Source organism: Penicillium verhagenii (assembly GCF_028828195.1).
Source record: "Penicillium verhagenii strain IBT 33310 chromosome Unknown utg000004l_segment0_segment0, whole genome shotgun sequence".
In the NCBI taxonomy this organism is placed as follows: domain Eukaryota; kingdom Fungi; phylum Ascomycota; class Eurotiomycetes; order Eurotiales; family Aspergillaceae; genus Penicillium; species Penicillium verhagenii.
In genome coordinates this window covers 342284-364566 of record NW_026643168.1, presented here as the reverse complement: position 1 = coordinate 364566, position 22283 = coordinate 342284, and the positions used below count along the sequence as shown (strand labels likewise).

The following is a 22283-nucleotide window of genomic DNA, read 5'->3' as shown; positions in this document are numbered from 1 at the left end:
ATGAATGAATAGAAGCCGCAAACCAAGAGCACAAGGATATCCTGGGATTAATCTCCTCTCCTACCACTTGAGGCAAATGCAGGACTGGAAATTCAAGGCTGTGTGCGCACCAAAGATGCCAGATCGAAAGATACCAAGCAAATTCAGGGAAAAGCAGTTCCTTTTTTTTTTTTTTTTTTTTTTTGTTCTCAGTCATAGAAACACCTTGAAATCGCAGCGGGAGGAACTATCCTGAAAGGGAACTGAGCAAAGAACAATGGGAACTGGGAAATTATCGAGAAAGCCGAGAGTGGCACCAAGTTCCAGAGAGCATGCTCCTTTCCACCAGCTTACCACTTCACTGTACCAGGGGCTCTCCCGGCAACCACAAGAGCCATCCTGGTATCTGAGGTAGCTTCATCTCCAGCAGAACTTGAGTTTTTATTTTTATTGGATGGACCGCCGTCTGGATTGGCATGATGACGAATGTCCCCAGCTGGGCCATTATTATTTGCACCGACAGCATCGATTTTTTTGACTATAACCTCTGCTAGACCGACAAGAGCGCCTAGTCCCGCACCCCCGATCAAAGAGATCAAGGCTTCGTCGGCAATCTCGGATTCGGTGGGGAATGTCATGAGATCGGGCACATCATCAGGGAACGCATTCGGCTTTAGGTGCTCAGAATCAGAGCCAAAGAGAGTCGTTGGCTTCCAATATGCCATCTGATCTCCCGGCTCAACTTTCGCGTTTCGGGCGAGCACCGCATTTATGATGGGAGACGCGATGGAGATACACCACCACTGCCTGTGTTCCTTGACCATCTCCGCCAAAGGGCCGCAATGAGCTGTGACGACATCATCGTTATCATTCATAGAGAAGATGAGGTCCTGAGTCTCCTTGATATGCAGGAAAAGATCTGGGCCGTCGTTGCCGGATTTGATTTCGATTTCCTGTCCGAGTACCCGGTGATACGACGAGCGTCGCATGAATATCTTTCTTATTTTGACATCCTTTGGCTTCTTCAGCATCATATGTATATGGGTGAGGTCGGGTTCAACGAAGAGGCTCTGGGCAATAGCTTCCGCGGCTTGTCTGGCCTGTTCACTTTCTTTTTTCGTTTGTGTAGGGGTGCCGTAGAGGGTGAGAGATGCATCGTATATGTGGCCAGGGATGTTGAGGTGGACTGAGCCGAGAGGCACTGGGTCTCCAGGCGTGGTGATAAGAGACCCGTTTTGGTCAATGACAACCAGAAACTCCTCCTGGCCTATACTGCAGTGGAACTCGTACTGGAAGGCTTTCTCCTTGGCAATTCTCGCGAAAAGATTACGGTCACCGTCCTTGAGGTTGATGATATAATCCACATCTGCAGGTGACGTTGATACCTTATCGAAAAACTGGCAAGTTGGGGGTGAAAGTCCGGCATGTGGATCAAAGTAGACCTTCAAATCCTCGGCAGTCATGCGATTCAGTTCTGCGGCATGGGGGTTATGATAAATTAGGAAAAATCCAAAGGAAATTTCCAGACTAAGCGCACCAGGGAACCAAGTGGCAGCATCTAGAAATGGCTCGACGGCATGGAACAGATACCCTATTTTCTCTTTGTGCTCGACAACTAGTTGCTGCTTCTTTTGGGCCGTTTTGGAAATGGCCTGCGATTGGGCGGAGGGGCCTGGCTTAGAGCTTTCAACAAGAAAATCCGGAGCTTTCAAGCTTGGTCCCTCGCCCCACGCCTTCATGATAGCAGCATCGCGCCTGGCTTTGACCGCAGCCCGAGACTCGGTATATTCATGTTTGATGGGATTTCTCGAGGCCTGTTGTCTCATCGTGAAATGGAGAACAGGGGTCCGAGGAATTTCCGCAACGCGTTCCTTTGACATACCCAGTTCCTCACATAGGGGAGCAGAATTGAAGGTAGGAGACTTAGCTTGGCCTTCTTCAAGGTGACCTGCAATTGATTTGCCGTTACTCAACTTTAGAATGTGGACCTGAGGCCCAAGGGTGTTCAAATCGACTTCTTTGAGAGGTTCCCCCTTCTGCAGAGGCGAGGCAGGCAAAATCGGTGGGAAATCTGAAAAATCAATCAAAGGTTGTTCAACTGGTCGCGGAGTGACCGTCTTTACTGGGGTGTGAGAAGACTTCTTGCCCGAGGCGGGAGAGGGCGTCTTTACCGGGGTGGGAGAGGCCGTCTTTACTGGAGAGCAAGGGACTTTCGATAGGGTTGGCTTTTCCGCCTTCAGCAAGTCAGCAAGAGAGACAATCTGCATATCCGAATTTTTCACAACTACCGAGGTGACCGAGCGAGCAGACCGGTTTTCAGATTTGGGGCTTGGAGTGAACGTTAGAGCTGTCGGCCGAAGAGGCGATTTCGGTTCCTGCACAGGAGATTCAACGTGGTCTTCAAAAGTCTTACTAGTAAACACCACCGCTGTCGGGCTAAGGGGCAACTTGAGCAACGGACTATACTTGAGACTTTGCTTTTCTGAAGCCGTTTTCGTCGGCATCTTGGGGCGTTCAACTTGAGACAAGGGGTTATATTTGACATCTCCAATACCGAGGATCTTGGCAGCACGCCAACTCAGAGAGGGAAGTTGGATTGGACTAGACCCCGACTGCCCAGGGCAGGCAGTTGAAGGTGACCGAGCTTCAAGAGCAGATACAGACAACTGGGGCTCTGGACTGGAAACCTTTCGGTGCTCATCTCTAGCAGATGAAAATGGTACCCGTCTCTTAACTCCGGTAGGCTTCTTGCCGAGTCGTGCGATCGACGACGCTACCTTTTCCAAAGTTTTGTCGAAGCTGGCTGATGAGGAACCTTTAGGTGCAAAAGGTGCACATGCCTCTTCAGGTGGTGGGATCTTTGACTCCTGTCTCAATTGAGTCACATCGCTCGCCTTTTCGCCAGGCGAGCAAGGATACTCAATTGGACTAACATCACCCGTGGGAGTCGACTGAGCATGTGAAGAGGCAGCATCAAGAATGTGAGTTCCTCTCTCTGGGAAGTAAAAGTCTTCCCAATCACGAGTGGTTTCATGTTCGTCCTTGGCTGACCTCAAACATGGTGGATTGATCAGTCGTTCAAGCAAGCACCATGTCCTGGTGGTTTCAGAATAGTGATATGCAGCTGGTGCCTGCATCCGCAAGAAGTCTTCAACCGAGATGTTTTTATCAAAAAGAACTCTTTGGCTGGCGAGCGCGTTAAGGGTTGAGAATTCCTGGATCTTGTATGCCAATGACCTAGTACCAGGAGCGAGAACCACGGTTTCAGAATATGGTGCATCGGTAAAGTTCTATCAAGTTAGCTAAAAGCAGACCGTCACATGAATAGGGTTAGAGTCGGGCTTACCATGATGAAAGCGACTCGATCAAGCTTTTTGATAGCCTCCGAAATGTTTGATTCGGTGGCACTTTCTAGCAGGATATGAGCCATACCATCTTTTTTCTCGATACGGACCTCTGTATCCGTGCCACGGGGCACAAAAGGGAGAAGCCCAAAACGATCATGTGTGAAATATCCCATGAGCCCCCCCTTGGGAGCCCATTGCCGAACAGTAGGTCGAATGTCTCTCTTCTCCATGCTATTTCTGTTCTCGCCAGTCGCATGGTGACGGGGCGTAGGATAAGCTATGGTTGACATCCTGGCAAGGCCTGGGGTTTCGTCGGCAGGAAGGCGGGGGAGTGAGTTAGAAGGCGAATCTACTAGTACAGTATTAAGTTAGCTTGAGAAAGTTGAGGAAATTAGACATTCCCGATATAAAAAACTTATTGACAGACGATTTTGATAGCGTGGTTGTACTCTCAATACTGGGATTAAGGCACCTGGTTGAAGATGATCTGGTGAAGTCGCGCATCAGTAATACTCAATGCAAGCATGAACTCTCATTTCATGTGAGTGGCGACGAAGAAGAGGGAGGAAATTCAAAACTCACGGCATGCGAAAATAAGAGAAGTCTGATAGAGGCAATGCTAGCAGGAGTTTGAATGTTGATGATGCCAAGATTGATAGATTAATAATGAAGGTGAATCGAAGCTTTTAAGCCGAACGAGTGATTGAACAAACGTTTACAAAGTGACGTGAATCTCGCAGATGGCTCTTCTTCGATTCCTCATGTGAGCAAGGAGCTTGAAAAGGTCCGTATTGTCAAGTTTTGACGTAATATTTCTCCTTGATTGCATCGAACATAAATAACAAAACGCCAAAAAAAAGGTGTAACATGCCTTGGAAGACGTTAGAAAATGTAATAAGAAGTGTAAAAGTCCCCGTCGTCATAGCGGTCATCATACATGAGATCTAACAATATCTAGGTTAACAGAAAGCTGCCATTGGGTATCTGTGCTACCCGGAAACGCCATGCGCCATGCACCATAGTCAAAATAAGGATGGACGATGCAGAATGGGCTGTAAATAACCCGATGTGAAGGAGGTGCGATAAGCGAGGAATCTGAAATGGCAGAGTGGGAGGTGAGAAAGAGCTTCTGGGTCTTGCTATATCGTCATCAGCAAAGTCAAGGATAATCGAGGATCGAGGGAGCAGTCCTACATTAATCTTGAACTTGATTCTTGTTCAACTGAATAGCCCACTTCATCTCGGCTTCGGTCTCCTTCAATTTCAAAATAGCGGCATCAATCATGGCATTATTGGCATGGGCTCGCTCAATTGTCCCACGCAGCTCTTCATCCTTCGTCTTCTTGTAGTCCGTATGGTTCTCCAATAATTTCTCATGTACCTCCTTCAATGCCTCCACCTCCCGATTCTTTTGGTCGGCAATGACGTCCAATCGCTCCGCACACTCTGCTTGTGATTTCTGAGCCTCTGCCATCAACTGCAACTCACCCCATAGCGCCTTTACCCGACGGTTGAGCTCGATTTTCTCGCGCTTTGTCATGCTGGATAAAACATCATACTGTGTCTCATGGTACTTGGCTATCTCCTGCATACGCGCCTGCTCTCGATGATGATTTTCCCGCTCTTCGCGCATGGTATCATTTGTTCTGCTGGCGTCTTCTTCGGCGTCCTGGCGCTTACTCCTTTCGCCAGCATGCTCGGCGCGAAGTTCTTCGATTTTCCGATCCTTCCGGGCAATGGAATTTAAGTTTGTCTCGTTGACTTGTTCTAAGTTTCGTAACCTCTCGTTCATGTTCTGGGCTTGGATTTTGAGCGCTTCGTTGGAGCGTTGTGTTTCCTCCGAGCGAGAGCGGTATAAGCTGCATTCGCGGGTGAGGCGCGCGATCTCTTCTTGGAGGTTGTGGATAACGCGTCCGGATTTGCCGGTTGCGGCATGGCCGACGGCGGACCATTCTGTGGGGGCTTCGGCGAGGTTGAGATTTGGGCTTTCGGGGGCGTTGGAGGTCTGCGATGAGAAATTGTTCAAGTCTGCTGTTCGAAGGCCGAGGAACGTCAGAATGTGAAGCTTCCGGCTCGTGCTCGGTTGGTTGTACGGGACCAAAACAAACCTGTTAGACCATTGTCAATAGCATTGTCACCCCCCATCAGCCCATCGCCAGACTCGTCTTCAAAAAAGCCGTTGCATTGGTGCATGTTTAGCTGTGTGTCCACATGTGGGAGATTGACCTGTGGCGCTTCTGTCGTGGTGGAGGAGTCGTCAGTATGGATGTTATCGAGCTTTCGAAAGGACTCAAGCCGTCGCAAAACGCGCCCCAGGTGAGCCATACTGGATGACGTTTGGGGGCGCGGAGGATCGGGAGACGTGAAATGTGCGTGTCTGCATTACAGATCCGATTTCATGCACAATGCGAGGGGGGGGGCCGCTCTTCCCCTCCAAAAACAGAAATGGCAATTGCAATTGAAATGTTAAAAATATGGTGTATAGGGTGTCAGACATACCAGTATTATTAGATGTGAGATTTGCGAGATGGGTGGTGTTTTTATGTCGTCTGATCATCGAGTCTGGAACGGCACATTCTAAAGTGGGTCGTTCGCGCGCGAAGTGGAGATTCCGAAATCAATAGTGCCAAAGGATCAGGACAGGGGAGAAACAAAGAAAATAAAGCAAAAAAAAGAGGAAACAAGACAAAGTCAATACTCCAATCAGACAATGGGGAAATAGAAGAGAAAGTGAGTGCTGAACCCGGAGCGAATCACCTGTCAAGCTCTGACCGCCGGAAGGTACATGTCAACACAATGAGATCATAGAGCATGTTACATTGATATGTTGCATAAAAAGAAGAAATAGTAGGGAGACCAGAAACTAAATGAATTCAATTACCTCCACAATGACCAAACAAGCCGCCTATCAACATTTTGAGTTGATACCAAGGGGGGTATTGGGATGTATATACAGGAAGGTAGCCCCAGTCCAAACTTGGAGATATGAAACGAGTGACATTGCATCGACAAACCCAGACAGGATCATAACCCAAAATCAAAAAAAGAAAAGAGTATCAATTTAGAACATATAGAAGAACATAGCCAAAGCACTGGCTGCTACCCCGACAGAGTATCGGGAGACAGATGCAGAGCTTTGAACACTACCGGTCTCGGATGCATCCTTTCCATTCAAAACATTATCATCAGTGGCGAAGGGGGCCTCAGCGGAGATGGAAGTAGAAGGCTTGGCGGAGGGGGTGCTAGAAGGAGTGCCGGAGAAGGATGAGCTGATCAAGGCCTTGCTGCTGGTCCCCGAGGCATCGGTAGCCTGGCTTGTGGCTCCAGTGGTAGGGGCGGCAGTGATTCCCGAGGTAGGACCGGTCTGAGCCGCATCGGCGGGCATTGGGTTGGCAGGGGCGGCGGCCGTCAACAAAGCAGAGTAGTTTCTCTGATCATCTTGGGTAACCTGGAAAGCATAGGTCTCGCCCTCCTTGATGTTGGCACCAGGGGTCCAGGTGAAAGTGCCATCCTTGCCCTGGTCGGTAATAACCTCCACGTCCTGCAGGTTTCCGGAGGTACCCTTTCGGAGGGTGAGAACAACAGGCTGAAACAATAAGTCAGATACTGAGCACAAGGGAGCTTCACAAAGACAGAGAAACAATGATCATCCTACCTCGTTAGTAGCGGCACCGGTCCATGTCAGAGTGACGGGCTTGCCTGCTGCGATGTCTGCTGGCCAGCTGGTGAAGGAAAGGGGATCGACGGCAAGACCAAGGGTAAAGATTGAAGCTGACACAGCCAGGATAGTGGTGAAATGCATTACAGCGATTATAGCGAAGGTCGATTAGAAAAATAAATATATTTTAAGGAAAGTGTTGACGAATTAATGTCGTATAATGATTGTCGACGAAGAAGGTTGAATATTCGAATGAAAAGCCTGAACGCCGGTGGCGCTCAAAGGTTCTTATTCTACTGGAGAAAGTCCCAGCCCTCACGAAGCAGGCTTGAGTCCAGTGTGCTGGTATTCGATTGTTGATACCCGCGCCCTAGGAGAATGTCGCATTCCTGGGGTGGTTTAAAGACCATCATGATCTTGTTAGACAAGCATGTCGATCTGGTTGGCTGGAGTATTCCTCCAGTAGACGCATGGAATTCCCCACAAGTAGTTTTAACGTGATGGAAAGAAGTGATCGTCAGTCTAACTTCCCATCAGTGCTTGTTGGATCCACGGATGATGAAGCTTTACTACAACCGTCCTGTCCAAAAGATCAGTGATAGGTACCAGATACGAATGAACTACCTGCTACAACACACCATGAGTTGAACTGTTTTGGCCATACCTCTCAAGCGATCCTTGACTGTTTAGATCCAGAATAAACAATGCACAGACCATGGTTGGTGTCCGGACGATTCAAGAATGTTATCCCTTCCCGAAGAATTATTTGTTGACAACCAAGGCGTAGGGCTTCCGATCACCCGTTGCCGTAATTCATAGCGTCGAGCAAAGTATTCCAAGGCTTTGGAAACATTTCTCTTTGAAACCTCAAGCTTCAATCCCATACCAAGGGGGCGAATAAGCTTCTCGTATAGACGGTTGATCTTCCAAGGTTAGTGTCCAAATCTGGAGATGGCAGCCCCGTCGATCTTTTAATCTGCAAGGGCAGCCGTCAAACCTGAGGGTGCAGAGTATACAAATGCGTTAATTGTCTCCAACACATAGAATTCCTAAGAAAGAGCTGGCGGGGTTTCCTTTTTTTTTTTTTTTTTTTTTTCATATTAAACTCGGTTTGTATATTGGTCGCGTGACTCTATGAACATTGAGATATAAAACATTTATCTTTTTTTTTAGCAAGACTGAAATCTTGCATGGGAACCCGCAAATTTTGTCCCTCCCAACGCCGGCCAATGGTTATATGCTAAAAAGGTTACATTCAGGAAAACTCCCACAGGCCACGCATGAAGGCTCCAGCGCCAGAGTCGACACCACCATCCTCCTCGAGAAGACGATCGGTAAAGATACGCTTGGGAATTTGGTATTCCACCACGGGGGTCTTCTTCAATGGTCTCTCTCCGGTTCCCAACTCTTGTGTCACCATACCTTGGTAGGTGTGGTCCAGGAAATCCTCCAGGTTATAGTGCTGCTTGGTGAACTGCTCGGAGATGATGTTCGCGATGGACGCAACGTTGGGGTGGTAGTGAGACTGGAGGGTCTCAATCTCCCAAAGACTGCTGTCGATGGCACCAGTGCGAATCGGATCACTCTCAGTGGGATCAAATGGATCGTCCAGGCCCTTTGCCTCAATTTCGGCTGCAATATTCTGGTCGTTCACCACGCGGTGCATCATGTAGCTACATGTGGGGTGGCTCTTGAAAATATTGTACATGAAAGGAACGATGACCACAATGGCCGAAGGAGGGGCATTAAGGGCCAGGCGAGCCAGCTTCTTGATGAAACTAGCCATCAAGGCAGCGGGAAGATGGGTCGAGGCGAGGAAAGTGTTTAGGAGTCGGAAGAATCGTGATCGATGCTTGGAGTGCAGCAGATCCGCATCGAGGAGGGAATAGAGTTTGGTGTAGAATTGTGGGTAGTCCAGATTCTTCTCTTGGATGAGGTAGAAAAGACCAGAGAGGGCGAGGAGCGAGGTTGCACCACCGGCATTGTAGGAGTCTGTCAGGAAGTCCATGAGCAGCTCAGGTCGGTTGAACCAGGGCTCGATGTGGTGCACCATATTGCGGAGGAGATTCTTTCGCTGCGCTTCTGACAGGTTGTTACGAAGAATAGCCAACCATGCCTCCTGTGCGCGCTTTTTGTGGGAGGTCGCCGAGATGAGCTTCTTGTTCTTCCCGGGGGGTGTGAAGAACTTCTTGAATTTGTGATCTTGGTTGGGCACGTCGTCACAGGCAACAAGCATGGTAACAAGGGAATCGAGGACTTCGGAGCTTCGTCGGGTAGCGGCGTATTCACTATATAACACTCACGATTAGCAAGACCACTCGATGTGAGAGGGAAATGACAGGTACATACGAAATTTGCCAGAAGGCGTAATATCTCACGTCTTCAAATTCCTTCAGGAACTTGGTGATCAACTCTGTCTGCAAATCTTGGTTGTCCCGGCCTCCAACCACAGCCTCCAAGATATCTCTGAAATTTGTAGACCAGACGATATTCTCGGCTCCGGGGATGTGTGTAATGCGCTCTTTAATGAGGCGCATGCTCAGTGTCAGAGCTGTGATTTGGGATGTGGAATCAGCTTCGCGCATGATTGCCACTAGCGCTCGCTGGTATTCCAGGGATCTCTCCTTCAACCAGGCCGCAACGATCTTCTCGTTCTCGGCCGCATGGCTCGACTCGGCAAAAGTTCCAGCTGCCATCAATCGACTGAATACTCGGCATAGAGACACGGCGACGGCAAGGTCAGGGTTCTTGGCTGATTTTTCAACATTGAGCATAGAAATCAAAGTGGCAATGTTGTTGTAGTGCTTTCGTGATTCCGCAATCTCGTTTTCGAGCTTCTCGATTGTAGACAGGGTCTCGGCGAAGTCGTCCTCTGCGACAGCACGGCGCTTGGAGGGGGCGCCAGCATTTTTGCTGCTTTTGCGCTTCTTGGAAGCGTCGACTGCGGCGGGCATGGTGTTATGTTTTAATTCGGCCGTAGTCGAAAGATCCACTTGACGTCTTCTCTTTCTATTTTATCACTGGCGTGATCGCGGAGCAAAAAAATGTATGGAATTTTGGGATCTCGGAAGCGGGTTTTTCCGCGCGCACCGTCTAACTCCGAAAAGGGATTAGCGTTTGCAAGCCCGTCCTACCCGTCCCGACCTCAAACCTCCTCTCCGTTCACCCACCCTGTTAAGGATCTTTAAATCATCTGCAACAATGGCTGCCCGTCTCGCTAAGAGCGCCATTGGTACGTGTCAACTGACTCTTCCTCGTCCAATTCGATTCTTTTAGGTACTGACTCGCACCGTTCACCAGGCGCCGCCCGGCTGCGGCCGACCGTTTCCATCCGCGCTCCTGTCGTCCCTGTCATCACTGCGATCCGCGCGGCCTCCAACGTCCCCGTTGAGGACCCCTCCAAGAAGGCTCAGTCGATCCTGAACGCTGTTCCCGGAAACTCTCTCGTCTCCAAGACTGCCGTTCTGTCCGCCGCCGCCGGTCTGTCCATTGCCGCCATTAGCAACGAGCTTTACGTGATGAACGAGGAGACCGTTGCCGCCTTCTGTCTGCTTTCCGTCTTCACTGCCGTTGCCAAGTACGGTGGTCCCGCTTACCGCGAGTGGGCTGAGGGTCAGGTCCAGAAGCACAAGGACATCCTCAACGCTGCCCGTGCCGACCACACCAGCGCTGTCCAGACCCGCATTGACAACGTCCAGGAGATGTCCGGTGTTGTTGATGTCACCAAGGCTCTGTTCGCTGTTTCCAAGGTGGGTGTTTCCCTACTTCAAGGGCGATGTTATTATAAAAACAAAATATGGGATTGGATATTGACTTTTTTGTGTAGGAGACCGCTCAGCTTGAGGCCCAGGCTTACGAGCTCGAGCAGCGCACTGCTCTGGCCGCTGAGGCCAAGCAGGTCTTGGACTCTTGGGTTCGCTACGAGAACCAGGTTAAGCAGCGCCAGCAGCGTGAGCTTGCCGACTCTATCATCGGCAAGATCCAGAAGGAGCTTGAGAACCCCAAGGTTCTGCAGCAGATCCTTCAGCAGAGCGTTGCTGATGTTGAGCGTGAGTTTTCTTTGCCCTTTTCTCTTCAATTGTTTACCCCCAAAAGTTACTAATATTCATCCAGGCATCATGACTACCAAGGCTTAAATTGGACAACGATAGGTCCGCCTGCAGTTGCCATGTGTACAAAACTATAGCGGCTATTTGCATCTGCTGAGTTAGAATTGCAATACCATTTTTTCTGTCACTCAATCTGGAGTTTATGAACGGGGGCTAAATTCTGCTCCTTGTATTTACGATTCATTTAGTTGAGTCTCCCTCGTATATCTCGTATTTGAATGTTGTATGTTGCAGCTCGGAATCAAAGTCCGATGACCACGGGAATAGTCAAGGTCGAATGGGCTTATATTCCTGTCTTTATGGTGGAAAATATCCCTTTGAATTTTTCTCTCGTCTTTCATGCATCAACTGATGTTGACCACGTCATAACCAGAACCGTGATGTGGCATTGTTCATGTACTTGGCTCCTAACGCGGGTTGACATCAGACCCGCTAAAATGCAGGGACGACAGCCACATGTGGAACTGATCTCTATCAGATAAATCTACTAGTAGTCTTATTTCTAACTTCTGCATAAATCATACTAAGCTCTCTTTAAAAAAATCTCAAGATTCAAATACATGTGGACATTCGGGCAACTCGCGAGCGTCTCGTATATATTGTCCTTTGTGTGGGTTAGCCGCCGACCAGACCCAAGGAACGCCCTGGGCCGTTTGCAGGGACACAGCCACTATGTTTCTATTTCTATTCTTACGCGCTGGAGTTGTTCTGTCTTTTGAAGCAGACTTCAAATGTTGAAAATTGAAGATTATTTTCCGTATCTCAACACTATTTGCCTCTGTCTTCAAGTTCCATTCTACTACTTGAGACTCTCCCCCAGCCCCTCCTCCCCGCAAACTCCGCATTGCATCGCATATCGCAGATCAACACACCATAGAGCTTCCAGCATACAACCACCATGCCTTCCATCCGCAATATCCTCCACAAACGCGAGGACCTCACAACTAACACATCCTCCCCTCGAGCACCTCCGCCACCACCCATAAGAACCATCCCCGCTTCCCCGTCACCTCCCGAATTCACCTTCCTCCGCTCAGACACTTTTGGCGAAGAAGTCATATCGCCGCCGACCCACGCAGACGACCCTCCATTCTCGCCAACCAGCATCAGATCCCACACAGACTCCCTCGACTCCCCCCGCGCCTCTACCAGCACATCCCGCCGCAGTTTCCAACTCTTCACCCGCAACCGGGCCTCCCGCTCAGAGTCGCTCTCGAGTCCCTCTCCACCCCACCCTGAGCGCCGACTATCAAATCTGCTGCACCGCGATTCCCGGCGCAGTCGCAGCGATTCGCGCGACTCGTCGGTGAATATTCCACAAGATTTGCCGCAGATTGCAGATGATGTGGGCGGGGATAAGCAGGAGCGGGAGGCGGCGTGGGAGAAGAGGGCTACTGTGCTTGCGCAGCATCATCCGCAATTTGGGGGACTTGGGTCGCCGTTGCAGTCTGAAATGGATCTCTCGGGGCAGTGGGGTGGGCGATCTAGGAGTTCCAGCCGGAGTCGGGCTGGAGAGTTGCAGGATGATGTATGTATATATTTCTTTTGGCTGGGAGTTTGGAATGTGCTGCTAACCTGTTCTGTGTTTCTTTAGACCAATATCCAGGAAGCGATCCGACTACATGAATCAGGTGGTGAGTTTATGGCTATTCCACGTCTCTTTTATGGATGTTAGCTAACGAACATTCACCATAGACCTAGAACGATCCACCCAGATGTTTGGTCAACTTGCGAATCCCAATGGTGCAAATAATCCTCTCAGTCAAGTTCTATACGGACTTGCGCTTCGGTACGTATACTCGCCATCCCGATAAACCCCTTACACGACCCTCGCTCATCTATATATATTACATTCTAGACACGGCTGGGGTTGCACCAAAGACGAAGCGCAAGCCGTAACCTACCTCTCCGCCGCAGCATCAAACTCAGCAGCCATCGAAGCCGAGGCTCTACGTGCCGGTATTAAAAAAGGTGGAGCCGCCAAAGGAGAGCTCGTGCTTGCTATTTTTGAGCTGGCAAACTGCTTCCGCAACGGCTGGGGTGTAGCGAAAGATCCCGCTGCTGCAAGGCAATACTATGAAACTGCAGCGAACCTTGGTGATACCGATGCTATGAATGAGGTTGCTTGGTGTTATCTTGAGGGATTTGGTGGGAAGAAGGAGAAGGTATGTCATCTGTCTTTTGATTTGTTGGCTTCATACTAATGTGTGATTACAGTTCAAGGCGGCCAAGTATTACCGACTGGCCGAGGAGAGTGGTTGTCCCACTGTGGGTAACTCATGGTATGCGATGAGATTGATAAACGTGGACTATCTACATATGGATGTGCTAACGTACTTGACAGGATCTGGAAAGAGAAATACAACCCGAAATAAAGGGATTACTGCGATTTTGATCTTAATTTCGCCATGTGCTACCACTTACTACCTGCATGACTGATGAGTTTCTTGATCTATCGCATTTATCTTATGTATAACGATTCTATGGATGATATTAACGTGGCATGTACATATCTGTCAATACAAGAATTCGAAAATGATTCTACTCGCGTGAACCTGGGAAGGTGACAAGATGCTGTGTATCTCTCGCGGCAAACACGGGCATTACTCTATGCAGTCGATTAGGGGAGAGTAAGCATACCGAGGCAAAACCTCGATTCGGCCCGAATCTCCGTAGGGAATGTATGACAGGTGCGCTATGCTTGATTAAGGAGCTGACGAGACAGGGGTCAAACTCAAACCCAACAGAACAACTAAAGACCAGCCAGCTCTAAGGCCCGACTAAGAGAACTACAGTATACCGAACAGTTGAAATAAAGCAAGTATGCTGCACATGTGAGGTGTCCAAGACGATCAAGATTCAAAGGTTCGAGTGCAAAGGATCAATAGGCTAGTGAGAGCTGGCTTGTTTGGCAGGGAGGAGGGTTAGCATTGACCCTTGCTTCAGCACTGCAATTGATGTCGTCATTCCCTGGGGTACACATTCTTGCCCACCGTGCATGTCAGCAGTGCTTCAAAGGATTGTCCTCTTCCATTCTTGATGTCCCTTTCTTCCGTTAAACAACTGCTCAATGCCATTGCTCAGCTATCATTACGAGTTTCTGCCAGAGGGCGTGACTACGGAGGACTTGGAAGGCTCCAAAACAGCCACAGGTTGAAATAGGCTTTGGAAGGGGATAGACGATCTAACAGCCGGACACCCAGTGGATCATTGAATGTTGATCTCTGATCGACATAGCTGTCAACTTCTATTTGAACGCTTGTGCAAGCACTTAATCATTGGTGATACTTGAAAAGCATTGAAGAGAAGGTGTATTCATCTTGATTATTCTTAGCTGCATAAGCAGTAGTTTGGCTTTCACCACATGATGCAGGAACCCAAGACAACATTGAAACAAGCGGACCAGGTATAAATAAGTGCTTGTCCAGCTGATACTGATGTCTGAGATGTAACTCATTTCATATAGCCTTGCAGAGGCGTAACCCGGCGAAGTGGTAGACAAATATGTCACTTTAAAGTTGCGTCAAATGCCGTCTCTTAAGTCGCAAAGGAGAACACCAGTATACCAGCCCCAGAGAAAGCTCAAAAGCTTCCAGATTTTGTCATTGGGGACTCGAATTGACTTCATGCCTCCAAATCTGAAGCGCGAGAAGCCACCCACGGCTATTCTTGACCTTGCATTGACCTAAGTACATAATATATTCGCGAACCTTGGAATGAGTTACTTCTTGTGACCAATCTAATCCCATGTAAGCATCACAAATGGATTCACGAAAAACTACTTGCTGTAGCTCGAGAAAACCGAAGCTGGTGTAAAGCTTGCGGGTATATGCTCAACCTAGCGAGCTCATGAGAAAACGGGGTTGGTGATCCCCGCACGTCTGAGCGGTCATATCACGTCTGAATGGAGTAATCGGGCCCGATGATCAGGGCGGGATATTATGCTGTGGAGACAAGCTCTGCAGGAAGACCGGGGGAAAACCTTGTTCGGGGAATTATCCATGTAAGATGAACTTCGGCTTATTTATTTTGTGGCAATTTCAGACGTTGAGCTGGGGAAATGGAGATTTAGCATTCGTATTCGTAATTTCCCCCCGTTGGAATGTTGTGGGGGTTTCTATACCCTCCACAGTCCACACCATGTAATCTGGGGTACCCCAGAATGCCGAATCCCACACAATTTTGGCATATGCGATATTCAAACACTAAAAAGCTGGAAGGGAAAAACACGGGGCAACTGGACTTGCAGTGGGTTTTTTATTCGATGTGTGTAACAAATGCAATATGCATGATAAAATGAAGATCTTCGTCCTACATTGGGGCTAGTGACCTCCCGTGATAATCCCAACAATTCAATGGAGAGCATACATAGCGACGCCGGGACATTCGGAAGATCCACTCAACGATCCCAAGTCTGCGGGGGTCATCTCGCTACACCAGACCTTTAGTAGGTCTTTTTGGTACTGCGAGTTGGTACGGAGTCTATATCCAAGGGAAATGGGAGAGGGCAAAGTGGACAAAGTGGACATCCGTGGACATTTGCGGGGGAAAGATGACGCAGCAGCACAGCAGAATCAAAGCAACAAGCCTTCCATTTTACACTATATTCGACGCTAAACCTAGCAAAGAAGCTTAGGGTAACCAAAATAGGAGGAAATCCAGTCAAAGTTGTTCAAAACAGAGGATCAAAGTCCCCTTGACCCGGTTCTCCCCACACTCCAGACCAGTTTAGTGTGGGGACCGGTACAATATTTAACCCTCAACGCAAACTCCGGGGTTTACCCCGGATTCATCCCAGGGGTTAGCTACAGATGATTTAGATAAGAATGAAAAAAAAAATGTTTAGTATAAATACTATGAAAGGCAGGTCTCTTGCCTCAATTCCTCAGCAGCAAACTACACTAACAATCCAATATGCGTTATTCGGCCATTGCCCTGGCAACTGCAGTTTCTGCGAAGACTCTGGACTCAATCTGTACTGATGCCTATGCGAAGGCAGCATTGCCCATCGGTGCCATTGATGGAATCACAATTGACTCGTCTTCCGTTTCGACCAGCGTTGTGACCAATTTCACCGCCACCTCTATTTTCTACCCTACTGATACCTTCAACTACTGCAATTTGACTTTTGCCTACTCTCACGATGGCATTGATGGAGATGTAGTTCATGTGCAGTACTGGCTGCCTGAGCCGGCCAAGTTCGAGAACCGTTATGTCTCCACTGGTGGTGGTGGTTGGGCTATCAACTCTGGAAGCTCTTCCATTCCTACCGCTTTGATTGCTGGAGGGTACGTCGTCTACATGATTTGCTATGTGTTCTCGAGCTCTTGCTAATAGGATTAACAGTGTCGGTGGCCTGACTGATGGAGGATTTGGAAGCTTTGATACTCAATTCAGCTCGGCTGCTCTGCTGGCTAATGGAACTATCAACTGGCAGGCGACTTACATGTGGGGTAAGATCGGCAAATGCTTCACATACACATCTCTCTCTTCTGAACCAGGCTAACAATTGGATTTGCGATAGGCTACCAAGCACACAACGAACTCGCCACCTTCGGCAAGGAGCTGACCCGCAACATCTACGACGTGGCTTCTAAAGACAAGATCTACTCCTACTACCAGGGATGCTCTGAGGGAGGTCGTGAAGGATGGAGTCAGGTTCAGCGATTCCCAGACCAGTTCGACGGTGTCGTCGCCGGTGCTCCTGCTTTCCGCTGGGCCCAGCAGCAAACCAACCACCTGAGCGGCAACGTCATGCAGAAGAACCTGAACTACTTCCCCTCCAACTGCGAGCTCGAGAAGATCATGAACATGACCATTGAAAGCTGTGATCCCCTCGACGGCAAGACCGACGGAGTCGTCGCTCGGTCCGATCTTTGCCTTGCTCACCTGAACTGGGACAAGATCGAGGGAGCATCCTACACCTGCGCCGCTTCCTCCGGCTACGGCTCTAGCACCCCCGCTTCATCGGGCACCGTCTCTGCCAAGGCCATCGAACTTGTCAAGACCTACTGGAAGGGCCTGTATGACTCTGACGGCAAGCGCGTCTACTTCAGCTACCAGCCCGGTTCTACCTTCACCGATTTGCAGACCGAGTACAACTCCGAGACTGATAGCTACGAGCTCGATATCAGCGGTCTGGGCGGTATCTGGATCGCGCAGTTCATCGATTTCATCAAGGATGCCGAGAACATCGATAGCCTGGAGGGCGTTACCTACGACACATTGAAGGAGTGGATGATCCTGTCGCAGGCCAAATACGGCGATATCCTCCAAACCACGTACCCCGATCTCACCGATTTCCAAGCCGCCGGCGGCAAGGTCCTCCACGTCCACGGTGAACAGGATTACTCCATCCCCACCGCCTCATCGGTCCGCTACTGGGACTCTGTGCGCTCGATCATGTTCCCCGAGAAGGGATACCGCGAGGGTGCTGCCGCCGTCGATGACTTCTACCGTCTCTTCCTCATCCCCGGTGTCGGACACTGCTCCACTAATGAATACGAGCCCAACGCTCCTTGGCCCCAGACCACTCTCCAGACGGTTATCGAGTGGGTTGAGAAGGGAACCCCTCCGGCTACCTTGGCTGGTTCCGCTGAGATTGAGGCTACTATGTGCCGCTGGCCATTGCGTCCTTTGTGGACTAACAATGCTAAGACTTTCCAGTGTGTCTATGATCAGGACTCGGTGAATGCTTTCACATACGATCTCAATGCGTACAAGCTGCCTGTCTACTAGATGAGATTCCAAGATTGATGGGATAGACCTCGGGTGACTGGGTAATTCTTTGTCTTTGGTACGACAACTAAATAGCCTTTTACTAGGATTTAATAAATAAATATTACTTTTTCTTATCAGTCTCCTTCCAAGCATATACATTGCCAAGTTCATGCCCGGGTGCGTGTTCATGTTTTTAATGCCTCAAGTGCAATTAGGCTTCTTACGCATAGTATTGTGGATATCGTGGGTCTCTTGAACGACGACCAAAACACAGGTTTGATATTGGATATAAGGGAGCGCGCGTTATTTTATATAGGTAAACAGTCAAGCGGTCATCGGTTGCCGCGGCAACAATAAGTTTTACTACTTACTAGTAGTAAGGGAGCACATATTATTTCAGGCAGGTAAACAATAAAGCAATCAGTTAGTAAGGCAATAGCAAGTTTATCTACTTTCTATATTATCATAGGTATTACAGTATTAGTCTCTCGAACGACGACCAAAATCAGGGTTTGGGATTAGATATAAGGGAGCATGCGTTATTTTTAGCAGGTAAATAATCAAGCGGTGAGTTGCCGGGGGTAACACCAATTTTACTACTCACTAGGTAAATATAGACTTTAGTGAAGTATAAACGTTAAATTTTGAATCAACTACTCTACTATATAGACAATATACCAAGATTCAAGCCATTCAGAAAAGATGATCCTTAGGTAAACTTGAAAGAGTGGCTCGCTGTGAAGTATGTAGGGGAAATGTATAGTATGTATTCATATACATCACCATTTACGATTTTAGCTAGCTACTGCTCTCACAGATATGTAATAAGACTGTGAAGGATATAAAGCTTTTAGGCCTGGATGATAGAAATACTCTATAATAGTGGTATTACTGAAGGGTGTTCTTGTGCTGGATGGTATGTATTAGTAGAGAATGTTTTGCCAGCTATAACTAGACAGTCTTTTTAAATTCATTTATCCTCCACCATTCCTGATTCAAATGAACTGATACTTTCGGGGAGTCAAGAGTAGATGATTTCTACCACATATTAATTATATAAGATGAGAATAGTCAAAGTTGGTGGCTTTATCGAAGTATAGGGATTTTGACTACCAAGTGTTATATAGAGCAAGGCGCAGCAAAAAGCGATAATTCTTTTTGGTCATACCATTTTACACCATTTTTCATTAATTTCTTCACAACAACTTCACAAAGATATCTAAATAGCTCAAATTTACACAGCATACTCTCTAGCCTATTAGAAAATAGCATACATGATTTTGAAAAGAAATATCAAGTATTGGTGGAGTAAAGTCATGATAAAGGTTTTCAGCAGCATTTGTAGGGGGTAATGTTTTACTAGTTAAAAATGAACTATCTTTTCAATCCCTTTTCCCACCACCAATACTAACTTCAATTGACTGAAACTTTCAGGAACTCAAGATTAGAGAATTCCTACCACATATTAATTTTATTAATCAAAAATAACCAAAGGTGGTAGTGTGATCAAAGTATAGAGATTTTACCTATCAACTGTTATATAGAGTAAGGCGCGAAAAAAAGCGATAATCTTTTTGGTCACCCCATTTTTTACCATTTTTCATGAATTACTTCACCACAACTTCATAAAGATATCTGAATAGCTCAAATTCATACAGTATACTCCCTAGGTTATTAGAAAATAAGATACTTGATTTTAAAGAAAAATATCAAGTATTGGTGGAGTAAACTCATGATGAAGGTTTTCAACAGCATTTGTAGGGGGAAATGTTTTGCTAGTAAAAAATGAACTGTATTTTCAACTCCTGTTTCCACCACCAATATTGATTTAAATTAACTGAAACTTCCAGGAATTCAAGATTAGAGTATTTCTACCATGTGTTAATTTTGTAAATCAAAAATAGTCAAAGGTGCTGGTGTTATTGAAGTATGAAGATTTTGCCTATCAACTGTTATATTGAGCAAGGCGCAAAAAAAAAGCGATAATCGTTTTTGTTCATCCCTTTTGCACCATTTTGAAGAAATTGCTTGACCACCATACCAAAAATAATTTTAAACTCCTGAAATTTGCATGAATCTACCTTCAAGGTATTTGGAGCTCAAATCTATCATGTCAACGAAAAAAAAGATTATTGGGGGTGTAATGATCAGAAAGGTGCATAGGCCACCTGTGATGCAGGCGGGGGGGGGGGGGGCGACTGCAAACTAGTATGTAGGATTCTTAGTAGACCATGCAGCCACTGTTTCCCACAGCGTATGTAACACCTTGATAAAGAGTAAATATCTGGTTATTATACATAGGCAGCAATTTTTAGGCGACGATCTTATTTTATAGTGTTATTATATGGGCCAATTATAAAGCCAAGGCCATCAGGGTAAGAATAATGGCCCTAGCTTAATTTCGGATAATACGTATGTTATCTCGAGCCCTAATTACAACCGTTGCACAAGAATAAAACTCAAACTCAATATCATTCTCTGATTATTTTCACCATATTCAAATCCATCAAGATCCAATCAGATCTACCAATCTATCCATCTATCCAACAAGAAATGGTATGACATCGAACACACCGGGGTATATCACCTCTGTCACTCTCCGAACAAGCAAAGACAAACAAATCAAAACTAGGAAAAGCAGCTGACTTATGCCCACTTTCCGAGCAAAGCCATAATACCTGCACCAAGGAACAAAGAGCAAACCATGAAAGCAAGGCGCTTATCATCCTGGGTACGGTGAGGATCAAACAAAAAGTCCCGAGCAAGCAACTCAACAAGACCAGTGTAGATGAGAATACCGGCCGAGACAGAATCGAGAACACCAGAGACGACGTTCGCAGTGAACGAGCCAGAGTTGTAGGTTGTCCGTACGCCCAGACCAATCGCGATGGAGATGGGCGTTGTGAGACCGTAAGCTGAGCACAGGGCCCAGGGCAACCAACTACCCTTTTTGAAGGGAATGGAAGACATTCTGGCACCAATACCTAGACCTTCAAAGGACTGGTGGAAGACGAGGACGGGGTATAGGGTTGCGAACTCCGAGCCTGTGACGCCAAGGTTCAAGCCAATGATAACGGAGTGGAAGATGACACCGAATTCCAGGATCAGGAAGGCGGCGATCTGCTGTCTGAAGGAGCGCTCGATGGCACCGGTCTCTGAATCAGTGGATTGCGACTCGAGCTCTTTCATCTGCTTATCCTGCGAACCTGGACGCTCGATAGAGTGGCGATGTGGGTGCGAGTGCGAGTGCGAAAGCTCTGTTTCATTTTGAATCTGCACGCCAGAGGTCATGATAGGTTCCGGGTCATCGCGGCAGAGCCCGTATTTCTTCTCGACGTAGCGCTCTGCGCCGAAGTCCATCAGGAAAATGAGCATGAGACTGGTTAGGACAATTGCCGGGCACCAGGAGTAGTCTGCCCAGTGGCCTGTCATGCCCACGCAGCTGTCGGAGCCGATCTCCGAGTATGCGGGATCGAGAAGATGGATGAAAGCTGTTGCGATGATGACGCCTGCACCGAAGTACTTGGCGAAGAGGTAGACATAGAGCGGAATGCGGAGGCGGGGAGCCCGTTGAGCAACGACGGGGAAGAATGTTGCGATTGAGGAGACGATGCCGATGACGAAGATGGCGGAGATACGCGCGCCGAGCTGGCCGTTGTAATCATTTGTTGTGAGATCGAGGTAGCAGACTACTTCTGTTGGGTCGGCGGTTGTGAGGTCGACATTGTGAGGGTCGAAGACCATTTTGGCGTTGCGGGCTATAGAAACCGGCTACTACTTCCAGTGCGATTGATATGAATTCGACAATTGATGTCGAATCAATCTGGAAGGGCTGAGAAGAACTCAAAAAGAGATGAAAAGAATGAAGGGAGATTTGTGCTGGTCTAGAAAAGGTAGGATCTTCCCTGCCATTTTATAAATGCGAAAAATGTGAAAATCTCTCAAAATCGGCGTCTCCGCTGTTCTTGAGTACCTTGGGAGTTGCGAGAACCCTGGCCGCGAGTTTTGGCCCCCTCCACCAAGATGGGTTGGTTGAGTTAGGTCGGCACTATGGATCTAGTAAGATTTGAAAAGTGTAATAAATTATCTGATATGTGTTAAAAATTGATCCTGAAAGGGTTGTGGTGGACAATATGGGGGGTGTTCCGTTGTGACGCAGTATAACCATGCACCCGCAACACGACCTAGACCCAGAATAAAGAGATATCGAACCCACCAAACGTCTTGGAATCTTGGAAAGCCCATGGAATCAGGTCCGAGTGTGACTCCAGTGCCTCGCAGTGGACCAGAAATCGGAAAATTCCAGGGGGAGTGATTGGGCGTTGCCACGAGGTGACTTGCTCCCAAGGTCCTTCGGCTAACGATAAAGTGGACAGAACAACAGGATGACGATTCTTTTTCGTGATCATGACCGAAAGAAAAAGCCTAGAGAGTATAGTAAGTATAGCAATTAAGTTTTCCTTAAAAATA

At 47.8% G+C, this 22283-nt stretch overlaps 8 protein-coding genes across 8 annotated transcripts; 3 read left to right on the top strand and 5 right to left on the bottom strand.

The window, feature by feature from the left end:
• Positions 1-329: 329 nt before the first annotated feature.
• N7466_003077 (uncharacterized protein) lies at positions 330-3616 on the bottom strand (the record flags this gene model as incomplete). The annotated part of the gene is made up of 2 exons (XM_057162474.1): positions 330-3269; positions 3326-3616. 2 exons carry the CDS (start codon positions 3614-3616, stop codon positions 330-332), a joined length of 3231 nt encoding a protein of 1076 aa, XP_057023589.1.
• A 905-nt stretch (positions 3617-4521) lies between these two features.
• On the bottom strand, positions 4522-5651 carry N7466_003076 (uncharacterized protein; the record flags this gene model as incomplete). The annotated part of the gene is made up of 2 exons (XM_057162473.1): positions 4522-5357; positions 5435-5651. 2 exons carry the CDS (start codon positions 5649-5651, stop codon positions 4522-4524), a joined length of 1053 nt encoding a protein of 350 aa, XP_057023588.1.
• A 736-nt stretch (positions 5652-6387) lies between these two features.
• Positions 6388-7128, bottom strand: N7466_003075 (GPI anchored serine-threonine rich family protein; the record flags this gene model as incomplete). The annotated part of the gene is made up of 2 exons (XM_057162472.1): positions 6388-6912; positions 6982-7128. The coding sequence occupies 2 exons, from the start codon at positions 7126-7128 to the stop codon at positions 6388-6390; spliced, it is 672 nt and encodes a 223-aa protein (XP_057023587.1).
• Positions 7129-8239: 1111 nt separating this feature from the next.
• Positions 8240-9938, bottom strand: noc4 (ribosome biosynthesis protein NOC4; the record flags this gene model as incomplete). Its single annotated transcript, XM_057162471.1, has 2 exons — positions 8240-9272; positions 9334-9938. The coding sequence occupies 2 exons, from the start codon at positions 9936-9938 to the stop codon at positions 8240-8242; spliced, it is 1638 nt and encodes a 545-aa protein (XP_057023586.1).
• Positions 9939-10185: 247 nt separating this feature from the next.
• atp4 (F1F0 ATP synthase subunit 4) lies at positions 10186-11120 on the top strand (the record flags this gene model as incomplete). Its single annotated transcript, XM_057162470.1, has 4 exons — positions 10186-10216; positions 10285-10733; positions 10811-11033; positions 11098-11120. The coding sequence occupies 4 exons, from the start codon at positions 10186-10188 to the stop codon at positions 11118-11120; spliced, it is 726 nt and encodes a 241-aa protein (XP_057023585.1).
• Positions 11121-11991: 871 nt separating this feature from the next.
• On the top strand, positions 11992-13468 carry N7466_003072 (tetratricopeptide repeat protein; the record flags this gene model as incomplete). Its single annotated transcript, XM_057162469.1, has 6 exons — positions 11992-12621; positions 12688-12727; positions 12789-12882; positions 12952-13258; positions 13311-13375; positions 13438-13468. 6 exons carry the CDS (start codon positions 11992-11994, stop codon positions 13466-13468), a joined length of 1167 nt encoding a protein of 388 aa, XP_057023584.1.
• Positions 13469-16007: 2539 nt separating this feature from the next.
• Positions 16008-17831, top strand: N7466_003071 (uncharacterized protein; the record flags this gene model as incomplete). Its single annotated transcript, XM_057162468.1, has 3 exons — positions 16008-16381; positions 16440-16546; positions 16618-17831. The coding sequence occupies 3 exons, from the start codon at positions 16008-16010 to the stop codon at positions 17829-17831; spliced, it is 1695 nt and encodes a 564-aa protein (XP_057023583.1).
• A 2628-nt stretch (positions 17832-20459) lies between these two features.
• Positions 20460-21557, bottom strand: N7466_003070 (uncharacterized protein; the record flags this gene model as incomplete). The annotated part of the gene is made up of 1 exon (XM_057162467.1): positions 20460-21557. The coding sequence occupies one exon, from the start codon at positions 21555-21557 to the stop codon at positions 20460-20462; it is 1098 nt and encodes a 365-aa protein (XP_057023582.1).
• Positions 21558-22283: the final 726 nt, after the last annotated feature.